Genomic DNA, 21,830 nt, shown 5'->3' with positions numbered 1-21,830 from the left:
CAAGGGTTTGCGAGTAATAAAGAATACAAAAGATCTGCATTGCGAAAAATAACTCGATTAATTGAGATCGTACCGTAATTTGGATAATTCACCGGATGCTCATTTGTATGATATAATATGAATACACGGTAAGAAAATTAACACCGATGAAACGTAACGCCTACCCTTGGATCTCGCAATTAGAAGCAAGCCCTATAACCTCATAAGCCACTTTAATCCACCGATACACACCGTGAGCGCGAGATACGCGTAGCGTGAACGAGGCCATCGGCTAATGGAGGCGCATAAAAATTAAAATAGCAAATTGGTGACACGGTTCCAGCGTGTCCGCATGTACGCAGCGATCGAGGGGCGCGCGCGCGCGCGTTCCGTGTCCGAGTTCATTCAAAAAAACGGCCGGTTAATTAAAGTAATCGAGATAATCCGAGCATTCGTGTAATTACCGGCCCCCGGGCTCGTCGCGATAATGCGATCTGCAAGTCGGAGCTCGCCTGGGAATCTCTCGCGAAGACAATCCTCGCGTCATAGATGTCTGCTGAGGAATAAAATGGCCGATCTGACTTGGTGACCATTGAAACGGTAAAAATTGGTGAAATGGTTGAAATGGTAAGAACAAAGACAGTATAACAGATTAGAAGTGATTAGTTTGAATCGTGGTAAGAGATAAATGGCGAGAGTGCCATTCGTATTTTAGGTAATTAAGAAGACTCAGCAAATGGAAAATATCGTCGTGATGATAATTGCCACTGTGCGGCGTTGATGTTTGAACAAGCGTTAATACGATGCGTGTTAAATTGCAGTACATCTGCTTATTAGTCACGGCACGGGCAAGCCGCGTGCGACGCTGAAAAGGCAATCGTGTAATACGTCATAATTTCCATAGCGTGACTGGACACTCCTCCGGTGCCCTCCATCGCGTTAACACCTATAAATTGGAATTTATTATTTTCTTTGCTCCTCCGGGGCCGGTTTTCGTCCCTTAAACGCCGCTTCTGAGATTCGCCGCCCTCTGGTCATTATTCAATCAGTTTAACAAGATACAACGCTCGTATCGTATCGTGCACTGATTATTAATTCTTTTTAAAATTTTTAATTCATTGTCAGGATAATTCCAAATGCGTACACTATTCGATTAATTATAATATCTCAAAATTACCGGTGAGAGTATAATGGAAAATACATAATTGCAGCAATACTGTACGGCGATTGACTTAATCATTAATGAACAACGAGGGAAACACTTCCTTCGACAAGGCCAACACCTTTTAATTTGAATACACTCCGCCACCTTATTAAGTAGCTTGTTAATCGCTACACCGAGAACGTTTATCTTAAGCTTGTTACTGATCACACGACTGGCGAACACGCGCGGTTTCAATTAATATGCATTAATCGCGTTGCGTTTCGCTCAACAAGGACAAATTTGCATCGAAACGACACCAATGCCGGTGGTTACAAATTAGTTTACCTTTGATCAATTGATATTATAATTTCACGTGTCGACGATCCCCGGCAACAAACGCCACCGATGAAAATGAAGACGTCCAACGCGAAGCGAGTGTTATTTTTAATCGCGCACCGGTATCTGCGATCAGCCGGACATTCCGCAGAAAAGTGTTCGTATTCATTTATTTTTGCGCCTCGTAAAGTAACTCGGTGAGACGTTCCAACTCGTTTTTTCAACGTGGAAATTCGTAATTGGCCTGCTTATATGTTACTTTAATAAGCTGCTGCCCGCGGCGCGGTTATAGTAGCAATGAAAATAACGACCAGAAATTACGCCCTTCGGTTTATATTATTTTTATTTCATACGGAAGCTCCCTTTCCCTTTGCACACTAGGTTGCACTCGCGAAGTATCTTCGGCCGTGCTTAAAGGACCGCGCACGTTTTATTAAGCAGAGTTCCCGCGACTCAGGCCGGACGAACTTGTCTTGTACTTAATTTTACACGCTGATAAACAGCCTCGATATCACATTTCGACGGGGAAATTCACGGCTCGTCCACCGAGAAACACACGCTGTTGCGCGTTTATGCAGGTACTCGCAACATTGTGCCGTTCCGGCCAACGAGCCACCGACTCAGATCTCGAGGTTTCCCTTTTCGTCAAGCCGCGGAACCCGCAAGCAGTTTTTCTGCCAGGCTCTCAGCTGACTTTGAATCTGCGTTGCAGAACATTATGCAGATCACGGCCAATTCAAATGAAATACAAATTCATTTCCTACGTGGGCGGCGTCGGTAAGTGGAGAATAAAAGCACTTGATGCCACTATGTTTTTCACTCCGCGATCGTTCCGCGATCTTCAGACCCTACGGGCGTGCAATGTTCTGCAGTTTAATTATTAATTAGGCCCGAGCAAAAACTTGGGAACTCGACGAGGACTTCTTCTCGAACTTTTTAGAGAAAATATGGCAAACCGAGGCGAATCGGATCAGTTTAGGTTTAACAGCGGAGAACTAATAGTTTAACTCGGAATCAACATGTTTCCCTTAGATGTCTTCTGAATAGACATTCAGCTGCAATATCAGTGGAGGAAATGATTAAGAAACTTCAAAACGTTCATGTTACAAGCAACAAGAGATGAGAAGTGAAAAATATTCGATTCATAAGAACTCCATTGAATATTTCTACTCTATATAGATCTCATTTTACCAAACCTAACCGAGACTGAATATTATTTGATCCTCCATCGAAAACAATTTCGCACGCCATATCCCATTCTCCGCGAATTCTCTTCGTCTCTCGCACAACTATCACAGTCCAAACCCAGTCGTTCGCCAGCTCAAGGAATCCCTTGATCCGACCGAACCTTTCTCTCGGCGGACACTGATAGCAAGTCCCAATCTTAGGACCTCGCCCCGCGAAACTCGAAACGGTGTTTTACGATCGCCGGGGTAAACGACACGTGGATCATCAAGCTTCGTCTCACCTGCCCGCCAATCGTATATTTTTACTATAAACCGGCGGGCGTCGGGACCGAATTAATGCCCGTCGTTTCCTCGGTGATACGGCGGAGCCCGAGTCGATATCTCTTAATCTCGTGTAAAAGAATGGATATGTCGCACCTTTCGTCCGCGGAGCGGGACCATTCCCAGTAATGGCTGACAACACGAGACGCCTCCGGCCAATTAAAACGTTCTCCGGAGGTGTATCGTAAAAATTGAGCACGGCCGTCGCCGGATTTCGCGTCGTCGGCCGGACGCGACCGGCTGAACGGAGCAGCCGATCAATTTTCCATGGGTTCCGCGGAACAATGCGTGGGCGACTGCGTGCCCGCAGCCTGGTTTCCTCGATTTCCGGCGGAGGCCGATTAAATCCGTCGCGATGAATTTTTCAAACGCGACCGAACAGGGCGCGGGACGCTCGGGACCGGCCGCGATCCGGTTTTTCACCGTGTGTTGCGGTTTCCACGGGATACATTCCCCGACGCGGCTCGATGGCTCGTTATTGATCAGCGGAATCGAAACGAATCTCCGCGCACCGGTTAACGAATTCCACTCGGCGGAGGCTACCGCTGCGGAAATTTATCGAAAGTTAATATATCAGGCACCGTCCATTGATGGTTTTGATCCGGCAATTCGGTGAACTGTTTTCAATCGATGCGTTCGACGAGCTACGAGTAGCTCGCGCCGGATTTCCGCGTGAACCTGGGAAATTGAGGATCCGGGGAAATTGCCGACTGCCTTCGTATGCTGTGATCTGGAGTTGTCTTTTAGCGATGGCACGGTAACTTGGAATTTAATATTTTGTTGTAATCGTTGCCTAAGTGAACAGACTCTGTTGAAGCAAAATGCCGGGAATCACTTTGATAATGCAAAATTATCAATTTTAAAATTAATTCGAGACAAATCGAAATCCGGAGTGAAAATTCCTGTGATTCGAGAAAGTTTGTAGAGATTGGAATTAACAAGAAGCTAATTGCTTCTTTTAGTGATGTCTTTTAGTGATGGCATAGTAATTTGGAATTTAATTTTTTGTTGTAATAGTTGCCTAAGTGAACAGACTCTGTTAAAGCAAAATGCCGGGAATCATTTTGATAATGCGAAATTATCAATTTTAAAATTAATGCGAGACAGATCGAAATCCGCAGTGAAAATTCCTGTGACTCGAGAAAGTTTGTAGAGATTGGAACTAACAAGAAGCTAATTGCTTGGAACTTATCGTTATTATGTACAGGATACTTTCAGGAGATCATATACATGCAAGTACATGATCTTCATAATTGAAAAAGCAATTTCCATACGAGAGGCGAAACAATTCGAAAATTCCGGGGACCCTCGGAAATAGTCCCTAGCCGAAGGTTCGGCCGATCGAATAAATAAAAGGCATGCTGGTACACTCCAATTCGAGGTTAAGCCAGGAGAGGAAGTGGTGCATTAATTTCGAGTTACCCCTCGAATTTCCTTCAACCCCCCGTGCGTGTGACCAACACACTGCCAGCGTGACCGGCGAGTAGCAGTTACCCCGAGGTGTTCGGGACGGCTGGTAATTTGTAGGTAGATATACGATAGACAATAACACCGGTGAGGGGCGGCAGCGCCGACTAATTTGTTTATCATAACTTTATCTTGATTTATTGCGGCCACGGTGCTCGCCCGTTTCGTAACGCCAATCGCGTATGTACGAGCCGTACGTTCTCTTTGACGTATTTACACGCGCATGAATTAAAACGGTGAATCGCGCGGTAATCAACCGATTACCAATCTCGTTCCAGGATAATCGCGCGCGGTACTCGGCTCTATCGTGATTTCACGTCAACTCGGCGATGATAACCCCTATCGAAACGTCGATTTCCTGTTTCACAAGTTCAGATAAGAAACATATCCCGCCGCAATTCCGATTAATCTCCGAATCGAACTCCCGGTAGCTTTTAACCGACCGAAACAATCCAACCACGAAAATACCGTGTAACAACACATCCTCCAAATTACAATCAACGTCATAGGAACACCCCTCGTTCAGTATAACTCAACGCTACAACGCGTGCAATACATATTTCTCCATCCGACAGGCATAAACGTCATCCGCAGCTAACGAGCAATTCTTAGACGAGAATTTACGACATCCTCGGCGAAAGAGCTAATCCTCACACGATCTAATACACCATCCAACGGTAAGCTTACTCCGAAAACTACCAACAAGCTTCCTTTAACCCCCTCGGGATCTCGGAACGTATAAATCCAGGGCGCTGATAGATTCCGCGATTGTCTCATCGCTTGTAAATTACCATCGGTAGAAGGCGGTCACGGCATCGGCCAGCGACAAGATAAAAACCGTCGGATCGGGCAGCTAATTTTTTAAAGAGTACAGCGAAAAGGGGGTGCGAACAGGCGGAGCAACCCCCCGAGCCGCGCTCTTTCTCCGTCCCTCCGTATCTCTCGCTCTGCTCGATCGTGCACGCAACCCGTTAGAAGAGGTTCGTGGCCGGCTCGTATTTCTCGCCCTCCAACAAGATACCAACCACCTTCAGCCCCATCCTCGACTTCGCGGGCACACGAACACCGTGAAAGGGGTAGATAACGTCTCGACGCGAATGCGCTCGCCTCTAGCATTGGCTGAAGACCGCGCGCGTGCGAGCCTCCGCCTATAGTGCGGCCGACGTTGAACAGGCACACGCACAGGGAAACGTTCCAGAAACCTATTCCGAAGGTAGATATCGTCGTACGTGTTCGCACACGAGCTAGACCACTGAAAGGAGGAACACCGAGACGAGGGTGAGCCGGTGTAACCGACATCCACCCGCTACGGTGCGAACGCTGTAACGCTGCGAGCGCTATCTGGCCAACTATCGGTGATCCTTGGCGCGAGACGGGCCGCGCCGGGGAGCCGAGGAAGGAAGCCAGCCGGAAGGGGTGGTCTCCCAGTCACGGATACGTGTGTGCACACCGACACCGGGACAGGAACCTCTCGCGCATCCGTGAAATATTCGAGAGTACCCTTCGACTATCCGTGGATGGTTATATTCTTCGACCTAGACGCGAGCACGCCGTCTAGATAGATCGCAGACCTTAACCCTTTGGGGATCGAGGTCGAGTTAGGATGATTACTAGCTTGCCAACCGGGAGCTGTTCTAGGCTGGCTGGTTTGTGGTGGATTTGTGGCTGGTTTATTAGGAACTTCCTTTCGTTGGAAAGTTTGCGTTTCAGTGTTGTTTTGGAACTATGGAAGAGAACTTTCACGGTAGCTTAAGGTTTGGAGTTGATTGCTGCGTTTTTCTGCGGAATTTTCGGAATGTTTTGAGGGTGGAAAGGATGTGGTGGGATTCTGGAGGGCAATTCTTGAGCGAAGGTGTGAGATGTGTAATGTATGTACGAAGTACAGGAAGTCTAGCGACGGAACTTTCCAATAAAGCGGTTGAGTGACTTCGTCAAGGGGTCGGTGGTATTATCGTAGATCACCATGACTCTGGGGCTGAAGTTTAGAGTCAGCTTCGGAGAAAGTTCCGGAGGTAGGTCGGATGAAGTCTTAGATCACTTGGAACAAACTGAAGTTTCTAAGCTCGATTAGATACTTAGAAGTCCGAAGTTTGCTCCGATGCGTCGCGTGATGTCCCTCGAATTTCGTTGTTTCGCTCGTATCTCGTGGGAACCAGTGGTGAAAGGTATTTCGCAGGCACTACGGTAGTTTCTAATGTTTGAGAATAAAGGTTTCGCCGCTTAGCGTTGAATTAACTAAATGTTTCACGAATAAAACTAAAATTTATAAGTTACTATTCACGCGTAATGATTTACTGAATTGAGGATGCTATTAAGTTCAAAATTACATAAGATCTTCATCGAACCGTTTAAAACTCTCCTCTACCCTAACAATTAATTGAATAACGAGTATCGCGATGAAATATTAAATTACCGGTAAACATTTTCAATCGAAGATCGAAAAGCAAGAAATCAATGTAGAACATCCACCATCGTCTGCGCGTCCTGCGCAAACAATATCATAGCGTAAAACTGGCTGCCGACTGATAAATTCGTAATCTCGGGGTGAAAGAGAGCAAGGAATCTCGACGCAGCACAACAGAAGCTTAACGTCCGGTAGGGCCCAAGTGTACCGGGGCCTCCTCAAATATTAGCGGAGGACCGCGGGGTCCCCTTTGAACTACGATCCCCCGAAACGTTCTACGGCGAATAATCGGAGACAGCTGGCACGATGCGAAATCAAGTAGCGTAATAATGCCTCCAGCATCCAGAGAGCAGGGGAAAAAATAAAACCGTGTAAAAAGGAGGAAGAAAAAGGAAGTGGACGGAAACCAAGAGCGGAGTAAGTCTCTCCCACTCGAAACCTCGAAATCCACCGTCTTGCCCTCGCTGTTTTATTTCAAATATTTACGCAGGAAAAACATGGTCCCGTTGCGCGAGTCCCTCGACGCGAGTTTTCGAGCCGGATAAACGCGGAACGGGACAGGAAGAATCGAGAAGGAAGATAGCGCGAGAACAGGCGACCGTTGTAAAACAGTCAATTAAGAATATAATATATTCGTTGCGGCGACGTTCCGCGGATACTTCATTGTTTATAATACCGGCGCGATAGCCGGGGACTTCCTTTTACCGGTAATCTCTCGTCGTTTGTTAATTAGCGGCGTCCGTCAGGGCGGAGTCGCCGCGGAGCATTCCTCCGGGGACAGACGCTGTCCCGTTTATCTGCCAATAAAACCGGCGTTTAGCCGGGACACTTAAAAGCCCACAGCCGCATAAACCCGCGGCGCGGGTCCGGCTAATAAAGCGGTATCTGCCCGGTTCGGGGTGGACACGCGGGGCCCGGTGATCTCCGCGGCCGGATCGGCAATTAACGTCGCGTTTCAGCCATCGGCCCTTTTCGACCGAATAAATGACGCGCGGCGGGCGCGCGTGATAGGTATGCTAATCGCGCTGCCCGCTGTAAAATTCGCTCGTCAGCTGCGCTACCGACGATCAGCAACAAATTTGACGTGCCCGACAAAGTTGCCCCGACCACCGTTGCCAGCGCGACGCTTTCCCGATCGACTCGTGCTTTTCATGCGCCTCTCGCTCGCCCTCCGGGGAAATTCGATCGCGATCGTGCACATTGATCCCGCGATTCTACGCGGAACCTTCATCGGTTTATACAGACGTTAATCTGCGATTCTGTGGCGTGGTAAATGGTGTAGCTATTAGCTTGGTAATTTTAATGGAAGTGAGAGTGTCTCAACTATTGAGAATTCAGATCACGAGGATATTGAAAGAGACAACTTGTATTACAGAATTTGTTGAAAAAGTTGCAACGTAGGAAGTTATTCGAGAATGATCTCGCGTCAATAGCTTGACAATTTTAATCGCCGAAATGGGAACAGAATTCTCGCCTGGTAACGCTTTGGATAAAAAGTGAAGCGTATCGCTGGTAGAATCTAGTGCCATAGAAGGTTTCAATCGCGAAAGGATTGCAAAGTAGATGTTCCATAGGAAATACAATAAGGAGACAGAGTTAGCTTCTCTAAACTATGTTTTCCGAGCGTTCCACGTAAATATGATATTCAGAGGCAGCCGCGCGAGAAATGGGATCTTCCCGTGAAGGTTTCGCGAGGGAAGTGACGGAACCCGGGTATCGGGCAGTTTATCCCGCGGGAGGAGCCGCGATACAATGAATAAAGAACGAGGCAGCTCGGTCGTGCGAGGCCTGTGAACGAGGCCTTATTGGGATATTAATCGTCGTACCAGGCGAACGCCCTGTCCCCGAGTGTTTGCACGAGGTTTGAAGAGGCTGCAACACCAAAGCTGCCTTGCAGCGAGAAACCCTCTCCGTGGAACCGTCTCCCTCCCGGCCCGCCCCTCCTTTTAAGCGCAACGAAACACTAGAAGAACCCCTTCTACGGACCCTCGGCAGCGCAACGCGTTTCCTCGCGTCCGTGCCCGCGCGATACTCGAAAACGACCGGCTATACGCGCGCACGGTACTGCGAGCACGCTCGAAAATACTGCTCCGGAATACTTCGGACACACTCGAACCAACGGAGCCACTTGGGCACCGCCGCGAGGCTTACACGGGAGGTTTGATATTGGCGCGTTGCACGAATGCTTCGAAATAATGGGCCGTCGATAGGCAGCGGCCCCGTGTTTAGAAAACAGAAGCGGGGCGAGCTAATTGTTCGCTAATTTCCAGTGCCACTTGTACGGGCCGCCGGTACAAATAAAACGTTTTCCAGTAAGTACGGGCTGGGAACTGCTTTCAGTGTGTGGCGGTGCCGGGATACATGTTACGGGGACGCGACGCTGACCTGATGTTACCGGGGGTAGTCCTTGATCGCGATCACGCGGCCGTCGCTTAACTCACCCCAAGCCGGTGAATAAACTCGGCCGTTTTCATTGGTTTTCGGGATACGAGAATGGTAATTGTTTATGATTTGAAGCTCTTATAGTGTGTTTTACGTGGGATGGTTATTAGTTTCGATGATTCAGTTGTTTTGTGAATGAAGTTATGTTGAAGGGGGTGGTTTTTGGGAGTTTTACGAAGTGTAATTGATTCTGATGTTACTGAAGATCGTTTTGGATAATTCTGAATGTAATACTTAGATGTTTTTTATTAGAAAAGTTTGATTTGGTATCTTACTGTCTCAATTCTTCTCTGGAAGACTGAACTTTTACAGTGCTATTCAGTTATAAGTGTTTATGAACCATCTAAAGAAGTTTCTCGTATAACAATTGTATTTGAATTATTACAGTGCTCCAATTCTTCGTTTTGAATGATTATAGTTAACCATTTCTCTTCCAGAAGCTTCTATTTTTCAGTGACATCGCGTCATAAAGCTTAAACTCATTTTTGAAATCGATTATCTTGCGTCTAGCGACTAGAATTTGATTTTCAAGCTGGCGCTAATATTCTTCCACCAACGTTTAGTATTTTACATCGCTGTTATCCGTATGTCAGACCAATTTTCAAGAGACTGGAGCACCGTAGTTCCTTGCAGAGGATTTTTTTCGAGAGCGAGATACTTATGTCACGCCAGCTTGCGAGGGCATTCGAACGCGACGGGCGTTTTAATCCATTTAGTTGCCAGCCTGGAGTGAAGCGGTTCCTCCGTTTCATCCACTCATAAAATCTGGCTAATTGTGCCAAGTCATTCGTCTCATAATCCTCCCTCCCTCTGTTCAGTTCTATATCCAGAAGCCAGCGAAATATTCTATCCAATTAAAAGCCGACCACGTTCGATTTAACTCGCGGTAATTTCGAGACGATCCGCGACGAATCTACCCCGATCAATCAGGAATTTCTTTGAAGAAGAACCAGAAACAGGTACTTACGAAACAGATGCAAATTCGACGGTTCTTCCGATCCCCCGATCCGAGAATCTTCCGAAACCTCCAATAATCCAGAACACTTATTTCTTTATCTCGCAAGCGGCTCCAAAACCAGAGAGTCCAAGTCCTTATCCTCGGTTTTACAGTTCTATCGAGAAAATGTCACCTCGGCGACTGTGTCACAGGCTCGGCGAGTCTTCGTTCGTCATGACGACAGGCGACGGACATCAGGATACGTCGGCATCCAGTTTCCAAGGATCCCTCGATTCGTCGATCGACATCGTCGAAGGTGAACGGCCAGTCAGTTATATTGACGCCTTGACATTCAGCAAATCAATGCTTCCTCGTGTCTCCCTTCACTGTCATCACGTCGATGAACTAAATCCTTGAAATCCGATCTTCGTTCCAAAGCCAGCCTTTCTCAGTTCATCTTCGAAACTTCGCGGAACTTCCCTACACAGGTCATCGTTGATCCCGAAACTTGTCGTCAACAGTATCCGCGTCGATCCATGAAGATGTCCCCGTGGAATCCGGTCACTGTCCCGGCGGTCGCGTGTACTTCAATGGAACAACACTTCCGTAGCACAGATGGAACGTCCGGCGTTAGGATGTCTCACCGGCGAACATTACCGTCGGGCACACGACGATCCATACCGGGTGGACCAGTCCCCCAAAAAAGTATTCCGCCGCGATTCCGTCCCGTTGATCCCTTGGCAGATGATCGACGGTGATCGCGAACGATCCGTTGGCCGTTGGAGGCGCCGTTTGCTGACGTGTGTGCGCGGTGGCTGCTGGCGAAACCCGACGAAGGTTTCAGCTGCAGACAGAAGGGTAAAGGGAGGCGACCATATCTGAAGGTAGCAGCAACCACCAATGGGGCGGGCCCGGGGGCGGAGCCACCGGCAACCTGGAAATCCGCCCATCTCGTTGCTCGATCATAGGCTGCAACACCCCAAGGAATGCTCCGTCCCTGTCTCTCTCTCCGTTCCCCCAGTTCCCGTCGTTCGTCTTTCCTCCGCGCAGGCCACCTTTCTCTCCCTTTTATTTTCTCTTATTCAATTGGGACCGAGGCGACACGGCGACGTTAAAAGTGCAGGCGAACGACCACGGGTTCCTTGTTCGACACTTTCCATCGATCCTTCCTGCCCCCGCTGTTCCGTAAAACCGAGATCTCCCGGCGACCGTGTCACCCTCGTCGATCCTGCTCCTAAAATCGGTTCCCCAGATTCGTCATTTCGACGTATATCTTATCAGCCACTTTAGACACGTCGATCGCAGGATCTAGCTAACTCGAAATAACGAGAGGTAATTTCTCCGAAGATACCGTCTCAATAAAATATTTTTCAATTTTTTCAACGACCAGTGTATATAAGTTTATGAATATTCAAATGAATCCTTCAAATTCGAAAGATTAGATAATCCAGGAAAATAAAGGAAACCTGGCCCCGTAAGGGCGTCAACGGTAAGCCACCGAGGACTCGCGCTTATTAAAAAAATATTTGCTTAGAAATATCCGGCAAAAGGTGAAAGCTGGCGGTGAAGTGCATTGAAAAGATTCCCGTGGCGAACGCTGGGGTGAGTTGCATCGCTGCCGGAGGGTTGGGTGAGGGAAGAGTGAGAAAGAGGAGAGAAAGGGAGACCGGAACGAGGGGTCGACGAATGAGGCAGCGAATGAATACCGAGCATGGATTCGCGTAGAGCCAATAGGGGTGCTGGATGTCCTCCCTCGTTCCGGGGGAGCCACGCCAATCGTGGGCGTCCGTGAGCAACTCCCCCAGGGCTCGGCCGACGGGGGTGGCGGCAGAGACGGCGTTGCCTGGCTTCGAGGGCTCTACCTGGCTGGCTGATAAAGACAGACAGACCTCTGTCTTCCGCGGCTGATCATGCTAGCTTCGCTAGGCTGACGACCCCGTAGCAACCACACCTCCACCTTTGCATCCACTTTCATTCACTTACAACCACTTTCCACCGACGCCAATGCTCCGACGCCTTTTCTTAGATTACGCGCCTGTTTCCTACCCTCTTTCCCGCGTCTACTGTGATTAACGGATTACCGAGCTCGCGTCTGCAGAGGGATGCACAGGCGACGGACTTTTTTCGCGCGCTGGACAGCTGGGGTGTTTGAAGGATGATCTGTCTAAATATTCATATTTTATTGGGATTTCATGTTACAGACCGCTGAGTTGTGGACTTTGTAGCATGGTTTGAAAGATGAGATTTTAGAATTTTTATTTATGTATGTCTGCTGATATTAATATGGGATTTCGGTTTTATTCTACTTCGTTGGAAGAAGAAATGTTTGCGTCTTAGATATCTGGGAATCTGATATGTAATTTTAAATTAAGTTTCTGCTTCCTTTTTATTATTCTTAGACGCTAACGCCAGTTTCTGGTGTTATTTTTATTTTACTCAGTTGGGGCTGCTGGGAGACCTATTTAAATTGACGGGTAGTTTATTCCGAACGGGGTTGAAGAAGGGATTAACTTCTTAGAGGGATGCGGGCGTTTATTTGCGAATCTTATATTGGACGAGGTACCAGCCGGGCCTGAAGTGCCATGGAAATAAAGCTTAATTCATTGTTTGCCTCGCGACGAGTTTGGCGTTGGCACACGTGCCGTGTCATGTGACGAACGCGCGCGACGCAGTGTCACACGCATGCACTCGAAGAACAAAGGGAAATTTTCGATTCGGACACGTTTTTGCCCATCGAAATATTTTTATGTCGCTGCGAGCTGATGGGTGGCGCGATCGTACGAAGTCCCGGCGCAACTTTCGATCACGTATGAAATAGACCCAATCAAAATATGACGGTACTACTCCAAAAACAGTAAATAATATTCTACCTATCAAAAAAATAAAAGGTAATCATTAAATATAAATATAAACAACTTACATTCATTTTAAAATATCCATACAATCTCTAGTATTAAGCGAATAACGCAATACTCTAAATAAAAATAAGCATCGCTAGCAAAGAACACGTTACATACTTGCACCCGATTAAAAAGTAAAGAAATTCAAGATCTAAACCTCCATCAGCGCAATTATCCAATGAAAGCCTACAATGGAATTATAAAATATCCTCGAAAAACGACAAACAAACCTGTTCCCCGGTTTGTCGCTTCTTCGCGCGATCAATTTCAATTCCTCCTGGACCCCGCACGCTTTTATTGTTTGCCGGCCGCGTCGGTGCACGCCGACGTATATTTGCGTCTCGGTCGAACGAGGCGTGTAGGAGTGCCGGGCGAGTAATCTCGTTTCCGACGGCGCGGCGAAACGAAGTTAAACTCGTGGATCGTTTGCCGGGCTCTCTACACTGTCTCCCTGTCCGTGTCCGCGCCAGCGTCCAGTCCGCTTCCCTGCTCGGCCGTCCTCTTTTCCAGGCTCCAGGACGCCGACTCCAAGGGGGAGAGATTGCCCCGGACAATATATCAGTTTACAATGATAAAAAGCAAACACGGGAAATAACGCGAGGAATTACTGAACCAAACAATATGTCCCTCGTCTCTGGAGAGACGGCGTATATTTCGACCGGAGCAGCCCGGCAGCATCCGACGGAGGGGTGTGCCAACACGCTCGCTCCTTACAATACCGCGCGGCTTTATTGCGCGCGGCGGGGCGATATGGCCACGGGGACGCCGGGAATGGACTCATTACCGCCGACCGAACGGATTCGGTTCGACCAATTATACCGGTCCGCTTCTTTTCCAAATACGGATTCCGCGACATCCCCTAAGATACTATTACATCCCCTAACCGCAGCTACGAACGATAAAACATATGACGCATTCGCAGGAATACTTTACCATTTCTAAAGTGTAATCTTATTTATTCTAGAAATATTCTTCGATGCTTATCGAGTAACAGTTTATTATGTTCGTTCTAGTAATATTTTTATTAATTCTCTTCATGTGAGATCACAGTTTCGTAATCATATGTTTGTCATCGAATAGCCATTACTCTAGAGCTAGTTAAGATACGCTCAACGAAATATTGCAAGATACTGTCCCCTAAAACCCGACCTCTGTCTCCGAGGCAAACACCGTTAAACAGATCTATAAAGATATGAAAACCATTAAACGACTCTCGCAGGGGCAGCGCTTATTACCGAACTACCTAATTAGCGACCCTCGGAATCGCGCAGGATTAACGGAGGATATCGGCGCGGTATCGATTAAAGCTGAAGGGAAGATTGCATCTCCAATTACCCGTGTCCCGTTGTAAACGGGAAGAACCGCTTCGCGCAGAAAAATACTCGCCGTTTCAAAGGGAAGAGCGTCACGTTACCTCGAGGGACGGAGAGAGGGCGGCGGGATGACTAAAAATTGGTACCCTCTTGCTCGCGGGTGCCTCTTGGTGGGTAGTACTCATGTAAGTAGTGACTAGTGAGGTAAACTCGAGTGTCTGAGGAAGGGTGAAACGGGGGACGTGGCGGGCGGAAGGGGCCGGGGCGCGGTAGCAGTCGGTCTGACGGGTGTAAGGAAGGAAGTAGGGATAGCAGTGAACCCGGAGATGTTGCCCTGGGGGTGGGAGAGGAGGTGGTTTTTCCTCGGTCTGAGCATTCCGTGGACGATAGCGGCTTGGCTCACTTGGTCTTGGTTCGCATGCGGCTTATACGCCGCTGTACACCCGTACAACGGGCGGCGAGGATACGAGAGCGCGCGAGCGCACGATTCTTTGCTCCCTCTTTCCCTCTCTTTCTCACTCTCTCTTTTACAGGAATATCCAGGCTGCCCTCTTCCCTCTGGCTCCCTTTTCTTCCACGTCCTCTTTCTTCCTTTCTCTCGTTCTAGCTTTTGCCGGGCGTGTACACGCGGCCCACCGGCAAGAAGTAGACAATTCACAATTAGCAAACACAAACAGAAGTACGAGTGGCTTCAAGTTGCTTGGGACGCGGTGGCAACGGGCTTAGCCGGAAGCAAACGGTGGGGTAGGGACTTCTGGGATGCGAAGCGACTAGCTTGGCAGTCCCTGAGCGTCAGCCTCCGCTCCAGAATACTCGTCTCAACTCCTGGCCCGAGAGAGACCGGCGAAGGCGCGTGTATGCTCTAGAGATAACGGGTGTGCTGTCCGTTGTCCTCTCGTTTAGCGGTGTTTCTCGAATGTTCTGGGTAGCCTTTGAAACTGATGACGCTGATGGCTTTGATCAAGACGGAGTAATGTCGTTTGAAGTGTTATAAATAATAACTGCTTGATCTAGTCAATGTACCTTGTATTAGGGTTAAGAGTTTAACGATACTTAACTACCAGTAGTTTCAATGAACTGATTTCACTTTTCACTAAGCAGAATGCCAGCAGCGGTTCATACGATTATTTGCCAATTGATCGACTTTTCAACGTCGATTTAGCTATAGACACTGAACCCACGATCACGATTGTAATGCTGTATTTATCAGGGGTAAGAAATATTGTTCCACCCTCTGTTTAAAATCCAAATAATTACTAAATGATATCGAGAGGGTAGCCTCGAGACCCAGCCGCCCCCGACCGATCAATTGTACGGTTCGCCGTTGCCACCCGGTATACACGCGCATCGGGCTCTCACCGTTGCGTTGGAACACTTGAAGCCCCAACCAGTTACGGCAACAATAGGCTTTGTCTTCGCGCCGTCGGCGCTCGCAAATTGGTAGAAATCTTGATTAAAGGTGCAATTCCGCTGCTGCCTACGGACAAATATGAATTGCACCCCCGATGCTCCCGCCGTCCTCCCTCGGCCGCCCTCCCGCGCCGCCTCCGCCTGCTCCTCTTTCTATCGTTCCGACAAATGAAAATGGAAAAAACGTGTTGTGGTATACTTCTTACGGCGCGACAAGTCCGCGGCTTTTCGAGGATCAAGACTGGACCAGCTGCTTTGAAATCTTCTGCGCGGCAGCGTTAAAGATATTACTGTCGGCAAATAAGGCGCGGCGTTCCCTTGTCATCGTTCCGCGATCTGAGTTATTAAACTGTCCGGTAATTTAGGACCACTGTGTCACCGTACGGTCCAATAGAAAATCAAGATTACCACTCGACCGGCGTGCACATTTCTTTTACGAGCCAGCTTTACATAATCGTGGCAACGTAAAACTCGTCCTTAACTCGTCATCCATAAAGTTCCGTCGACTTTTATTGTCAACAAAGCCGAAGTGCCATTAGCGATCTCGTTACAGGCTCGCGGGTACTTCTGTATTTCTGGTAATAAAATAAGGTGTTATCATAGACTTCCAGTTGTTTCCGTGGCCGCCTCATTCGATCCACATTAGGAAGGTCCATTTATTAGCCGAACGCGAAGGCGAGACGATTCGATTTCGTTTGCGATCCCCGAGGATAATCCGATTGCGAGATTACACGGCAATTCGGATCGATGGAGCATGATCCTGGCCAACGAGAAAGGGAGAAACGGGAAGACGCGTATAGAAATGGAATAATAACGCGTTGTGTATGACAGATGCGACAGGAGCACTCGCGATAATCCGCCTCACGCCTGTCCCCCGACGGCGCACGCCAAAAATGGACCCGCTACGCGCGCGTGGCCTCCCGAAATCGCTCATTAAAGTTCGCCCCCGATCGTCCGGTTTAAAGTAACCCCCGTCCAGCCACTGATCGTTGTTTAGATTGATATTAATAACATGTTTTTCAACCCCCGATCGAAAGTCCGAGGACCGAACGGCCTTGATTTCGTCGGCTTCGCGTCTCCCGCACTACGCAGCCGTAGACCCCGAAGGCTTTCGCGCGTTCATGCTCATCCGGTGCAGAACACACATCACAAAACTGAGTCAATTTACATAACGATAATTGAGACGTACATGAAAGCCCGTTACCCAGGTCGCGTGGTACCATCTGTAAACGGGCTTCGAATTTCCAAAAGCCACCGCGATATACCCCCTAGGTGTGTACTCACTAATCGCCGATGGACACTTCTTGGTCTCGTCGGAATAAATTCATTGAAAATTGTTAAATAATGCTTATTAATGTTTTATTTAGTTTCTACGAGTAATAAACAAGAACAGAGTTTTCTAGTTTGTTACTTTTCACGTGTCATTTCATTTTTTCGACGTGTTCATGTGTTAAAATTCAGTTTGTACCCTTTTAGAAATGCGAGCATAGAATTGGCATGCTCATCTAATGTGAACTAAAATAATTGCTAAAGAAGCATTACTGAGAACGCACAAGGTATATAAAAATAGGTTAACTGTGCAATGTATTTTTGGTGTAGACTCGTTAATCTTAGAGCGCGGTTATTAATAAATAAAAGCTAAAGCTGTACCGCACTCAATATTTTTAGGAACCAGCGTTTAAGCGTATGGTGGCCCCATCAAGCGACGGAACTGGTACTAATTTCTTCGTTGATCTATATCACAGATGGAGGATCAAGTATGTTCTACAATTTTCAATTATCCAACAATACAAGATGTGGAAAGATTGTTTTAGCACCGCTTGTCGGTGATTGAAATCTTGAATTATCGGTAACGTCGAGCGCGGTACTAAAGCACTGACGATAATATTATATTTAATATTCTGATAAATGTCTATAAGAAATTACAGGTACATAGAAAAATGTAATATTGAGACAAAAAAGAAACAAAAAGGAACATGCCTCATCTACCCGACATCTCGTCAGTGATGGAACTTAATTCTATTGATACAATTGAAATTTTTAAGCTAATCGTTTCGTGATTAAGTAGTAACCAATATTATCTATCGTATTAAGTAATTCTTCAGTATAGGATTGTTTAAATTACTGAATATTTCACGAAAAATGCGCTTGTTGGTATACACGACAGATAAGCTGATTTGGTTGTAATCTATCAGGGACCATTTTAGTTCAGACATTTCACCACTAGATGTTTGAAGCGTTGCTGCGTCACTTCTCTACTATCATTTTGTACAGAAAGTGAAGCTTTGGAGAGATTCACAGGGTAAGTTTTATGTAACCATATAATCATAATAATATCAAGAATAAATATACTTCCTATATACATTTTTGATACTTTCTTCTTGATGATGTCTATTCTATATATTCCAGTTTCTTTAGTACAAAAAGGATATATATGTCTTGTGTTTAAGTTTCAATGATAAATACCTGATATTTTAATATCACTAATTGATGTTGCTTAATTTGCAGAATCAGTAAAATAAAGTACAGCAGTTAATGTACTCAATGGACAGCTACATGCCTTGCATACTTACTGGATTCATATTCTACGGATTTGGTTTGAAATGGTGCTACGATTATGCCAAGTACTGGGTTTCCTTGAGACCCAGGGATGATTCAAATGCTACAAAGGGGATGAAGTTCATGGAGAAATGTGAGAAATTAGTACACAATCACCCAATTGAGGGTAGCTTAAAGCTAATAGCAACTGCTATTGGTCTAGCTGGAACAATAACCGGTGGAATGCCGCAAGTTGGAAGTGTATCTCCAAAAGTTGTATTGGCTACAATTTATCTCTTTTTTGCATTTTCCGGTCTTGTTGATGTTTTAAATTTTTACTTTCCTCACAATGTGAGCGAAGGATTAGTTAAAATGGCATTGGCACAGAGCTTTTTTATAGAGGGATTCTTTTTCCTCTGGGATAGTCTGGGTAACAATACAATAGTTAATTTAGTATTAACTTCCATAGTATGGACAACATCTGTAGCCATTATCTTGGAACTTGTGTGGCCAGAATTGAAACTTTTAAGAGCATGTACAACATTAATTCACGGTAGTTGGATAGCACACATGATACGTGTGTTCCCTTCAATTCCAATGTTACCAGAAGGTGTTGCTCTTATATTTTCATGGCATGTTGCTGCTGCATCAGCAATAACACTGTGCGTGGTAGTTATAACAAGAAGCTGTGCACCCAGAATCATAATGGATGCACCACCAGAGATACCTATATACGATTATTGTCAAGAACCAGATCAGAGAATGTAAGCATTTCTCGAGAAAGTATCAAAAGCAATTCACTTTGTGCATATATAACATTTACCCCTTATGCGCAAAGGAACAGCCTTTAGAGAAACATATTACTGGTAGTGTAGTGCCAAATAATCAAAATGCACAAACCAAATTTAACTGTTACACTGTATCAGTATTTTTTGACCTAATATTTGTAACGATATTTCATTTTATAATACAACGAAGGACTATTTTATACAACCCTAATTATACAAAATACCATAGCATAAGCAATTTTGTAATACCCTGATATTGTAGGTGAAATACTCATTAGGAATTAAGAGGTGCCTTATATTATTGCTCACTAATTTATTAATAGAATGTTCATCTTTTGTAATAAGTTTTTCTACTTCATCCACAACTATGTGCCAAAATAGTTCACACAATCATACATTGTATATATATATCATTTTAATAAATACATTTACAACCCTTAAATAGTTACATTTTATTGTTTAATTAATATTATCGATAACAATAAATTACAAGTTTTATTTGTAAAATTGATACTTACCTTATAATTCTTCTGACTTACCAATGCACTAGACCAAAATAAACAGATAGATGAATTTCTGTTAACAATAACATCACAACACTTTTTATACTTCACCTTTATCTGCACCTGAACTCTTAAACACTTTTTATACTGTAAACACACAATATCACTCATTATTTTACTCAAAATCATTATTCGATCACCAGAGAATTTCAATTCTGCAAAGCAAACTCGCGGCACAGACGCTTCAAAGAATTTAAACGCCACGCAACTGCATTTGTGCGAACTCTAGTGGCCAAATTAGAAACTACTCAAGCCGCGGAGTTTCCAAATCAATGTTCTTAGTTTCTCTCACAAAACAGATACAAACAGAATAAACAAACACTTTTTATACATTAACTAACTTCATATATAATCAAACAACTACATCCATTAAATTTCTGTTCAAATATCAATAAAACAAATGTATCAACGAACATTCTACATTTACAAAAAACGAACACAGTACATTGTTACGAAATCACTAATACATTTCCCGGAGTTTCCACAGCGATTTCATTTATGTAATACAAACTTTTTCTCGTCCATAATTGCCACATGTTGTTGTTTTGATTGGAATTGAACTATAAAATGAAGAGCTACCGGAACTTCAAAATATTTATTCAGAGAAATCCAAACTTAGCTACTTTTGTCTATAATGAAGACAACATGTTTTTGTTTTGACTTAAATCGAACGACGCACATGCGTACGCGATCAGCAGAATGTTTGTGCACAAGAATATCCGAACTAGAGCGATCCGATCGTAGTACGTTATGCGTTTTTCTAGAATTAGCTCACGCCTAGAAATTACAGAAGGCAACAGCCTTGGTGCGATCCTTGGAGGTATCGGTCAACCTTCCAACAGCCGGCCTGTAGAACCATTCAACACGCAATGATCGTCGGGTGCATTATTCTATTTGTAGCAATAGAACGGTAACGTGCACCTTCTTGGCAGCAACTCTTTCGGTGACGAGGACCCTCTAATCGGTTCGCTTCTAGACGATTCGACGCTCTCTACTCAATTGAGTTACGCCAGCATCGCCGGGGCAACAGATCGGCGAGTTCATTTCGCGTTACCCCTGCCCCGGGCTCGTTCGTGACCTCCATCGTCGTTTTATCGCGCGAAGACGCGGCGGAGCACACTTTTATCACGTGCAAGGAAATTCGCCGGCCTCTCCTCTATCGGGCAGATGCTACCGCGGATCCCGATACCAGCGGGAACGGTTACGTACGCGAAGAAATGAGAAATCTTCCGCTAGCTGCAACTCCGTCGAAAAATTTCCAAGAACTCAGCAATTATTCTAACCACGTTGACAATCGGCAAAGTCCTCCCGTTTATGAACACCCGAGGATCATGCGCTTGGAAAGTCACGTTCACGTGTACAGTGAAAGCACGTGCCGTTATTGACTAGGGGATTTTTCGAGATAAGTGACGCGGAATTGATGTAATAGCTTGTTAACGTCTTTCCCGCGAATCGCTTATTAAGTAGGGACTGTAAAAAAATTGTACACGATACACTCTTATCGTTTTCTTGCGAGAAAAAGAGGAGAACGATAAATAATCTAATATTTCTGACAGACAAAAGATACCAAAATAAATTAATGTAGCCGAGTCTAGGCCAATTTGTGTCGCGATTTCGTCAACCGAGGGAAAAAAGAGGTTAAAACGGATTGTGCGTTTATTAATAAAATTTCTAAACTTATCACTGATTTATCGGGAGCGCGTGTGTGTATACAAAGTATTACGATTATAGCTCTGAGAATTCCGTTACATGGATTTCTTGTAATCCGGGGAGCCGTGCCAACAATTGTCACCGACTTTCCTGAGGTTCGTTGAAAACCTCTGTCGCTAGTTTCCCAATGACGAAATAATAATCGTGACTCACTGGTTTGCACAAAAAAACAAAAGCGTTCCGCTAGGCCAATTTATCCTCGGCGAGGCGAGACCCGCGGTTTCCCGAGACGAAAAATTCCGCTCGAAAGGACACGCGTGTTGCCGGCGGATCATTGTCGTTTAACTACCGGCGATTACGTAACCGGCGACCGGTTGCATAATTACTGCATAATTTTGTCATTGTATAAGTATCATTAGACTATAGACATCGGGGACGACGATCATTTTAT

At 45.8% G+C, this 21,830-nt stretch overlaps 2 protein-coding genes across 2 annotated transcripts in view; one reads left to right on the top strand and one right to left on the bottom strand.

The window, feature by feature from the left end:
• Positions 1–11,054, bottom strand: part of LOC116432716 (uncharacterized) — a 31,782-nt gene extending 20,728 nt beyond the window's left edge. The window contains exon 1 of the mRNA XM_031989963.2: positions 10,248–11,054. The gene's annotated coding sequence lies outside the window, so the exon portion shown is untranslated. The remainder of the gene's footprint in view (positions 1–10,247) is intronic.
• A 6,977-nt stretch (positions 11,055–18,031) lies between these two features.
• On the top strand, positions 18,032–19,608 carry LOC116432719 (transmembrane protein 45B). The gene is made up of 2 exons (XM_031989966.2): positions 18,032–18,142; positions 18,349–19,608. Exon 2 carries the CDS (start codon positions 18,376–18,378, stop codon positions 19,144–19,146), a length of 771 nt encoding a protein of 256 aa, XP_031845826.1. The 5' UTR covers positions 18,032–18,142; positions 18,349–18,375; the 3' UTR covers positions 19,147–19,608.
• Positions 19,609–21,830: the final 2,222 nt, after the last annotated feature.

This window comes from Nomia melanderi, chromosome 1, assembly GCF_051020985.1.
Source record: "Nomia melanderi isolate GNS246 chromosome 1, iyNomMela1, whole genome shotgun sequence".
Lineage (NCBI taxonomy): Eukaryota > Metazoa > Arthropoda > Insecta > Hymenoptera > Halictidae > Nomia > Nomia melanderi.
Note: the sequence above shows the minus strand (reverse complement) of the source record. Positions and strands in the feature narration are given on the sequence as shown.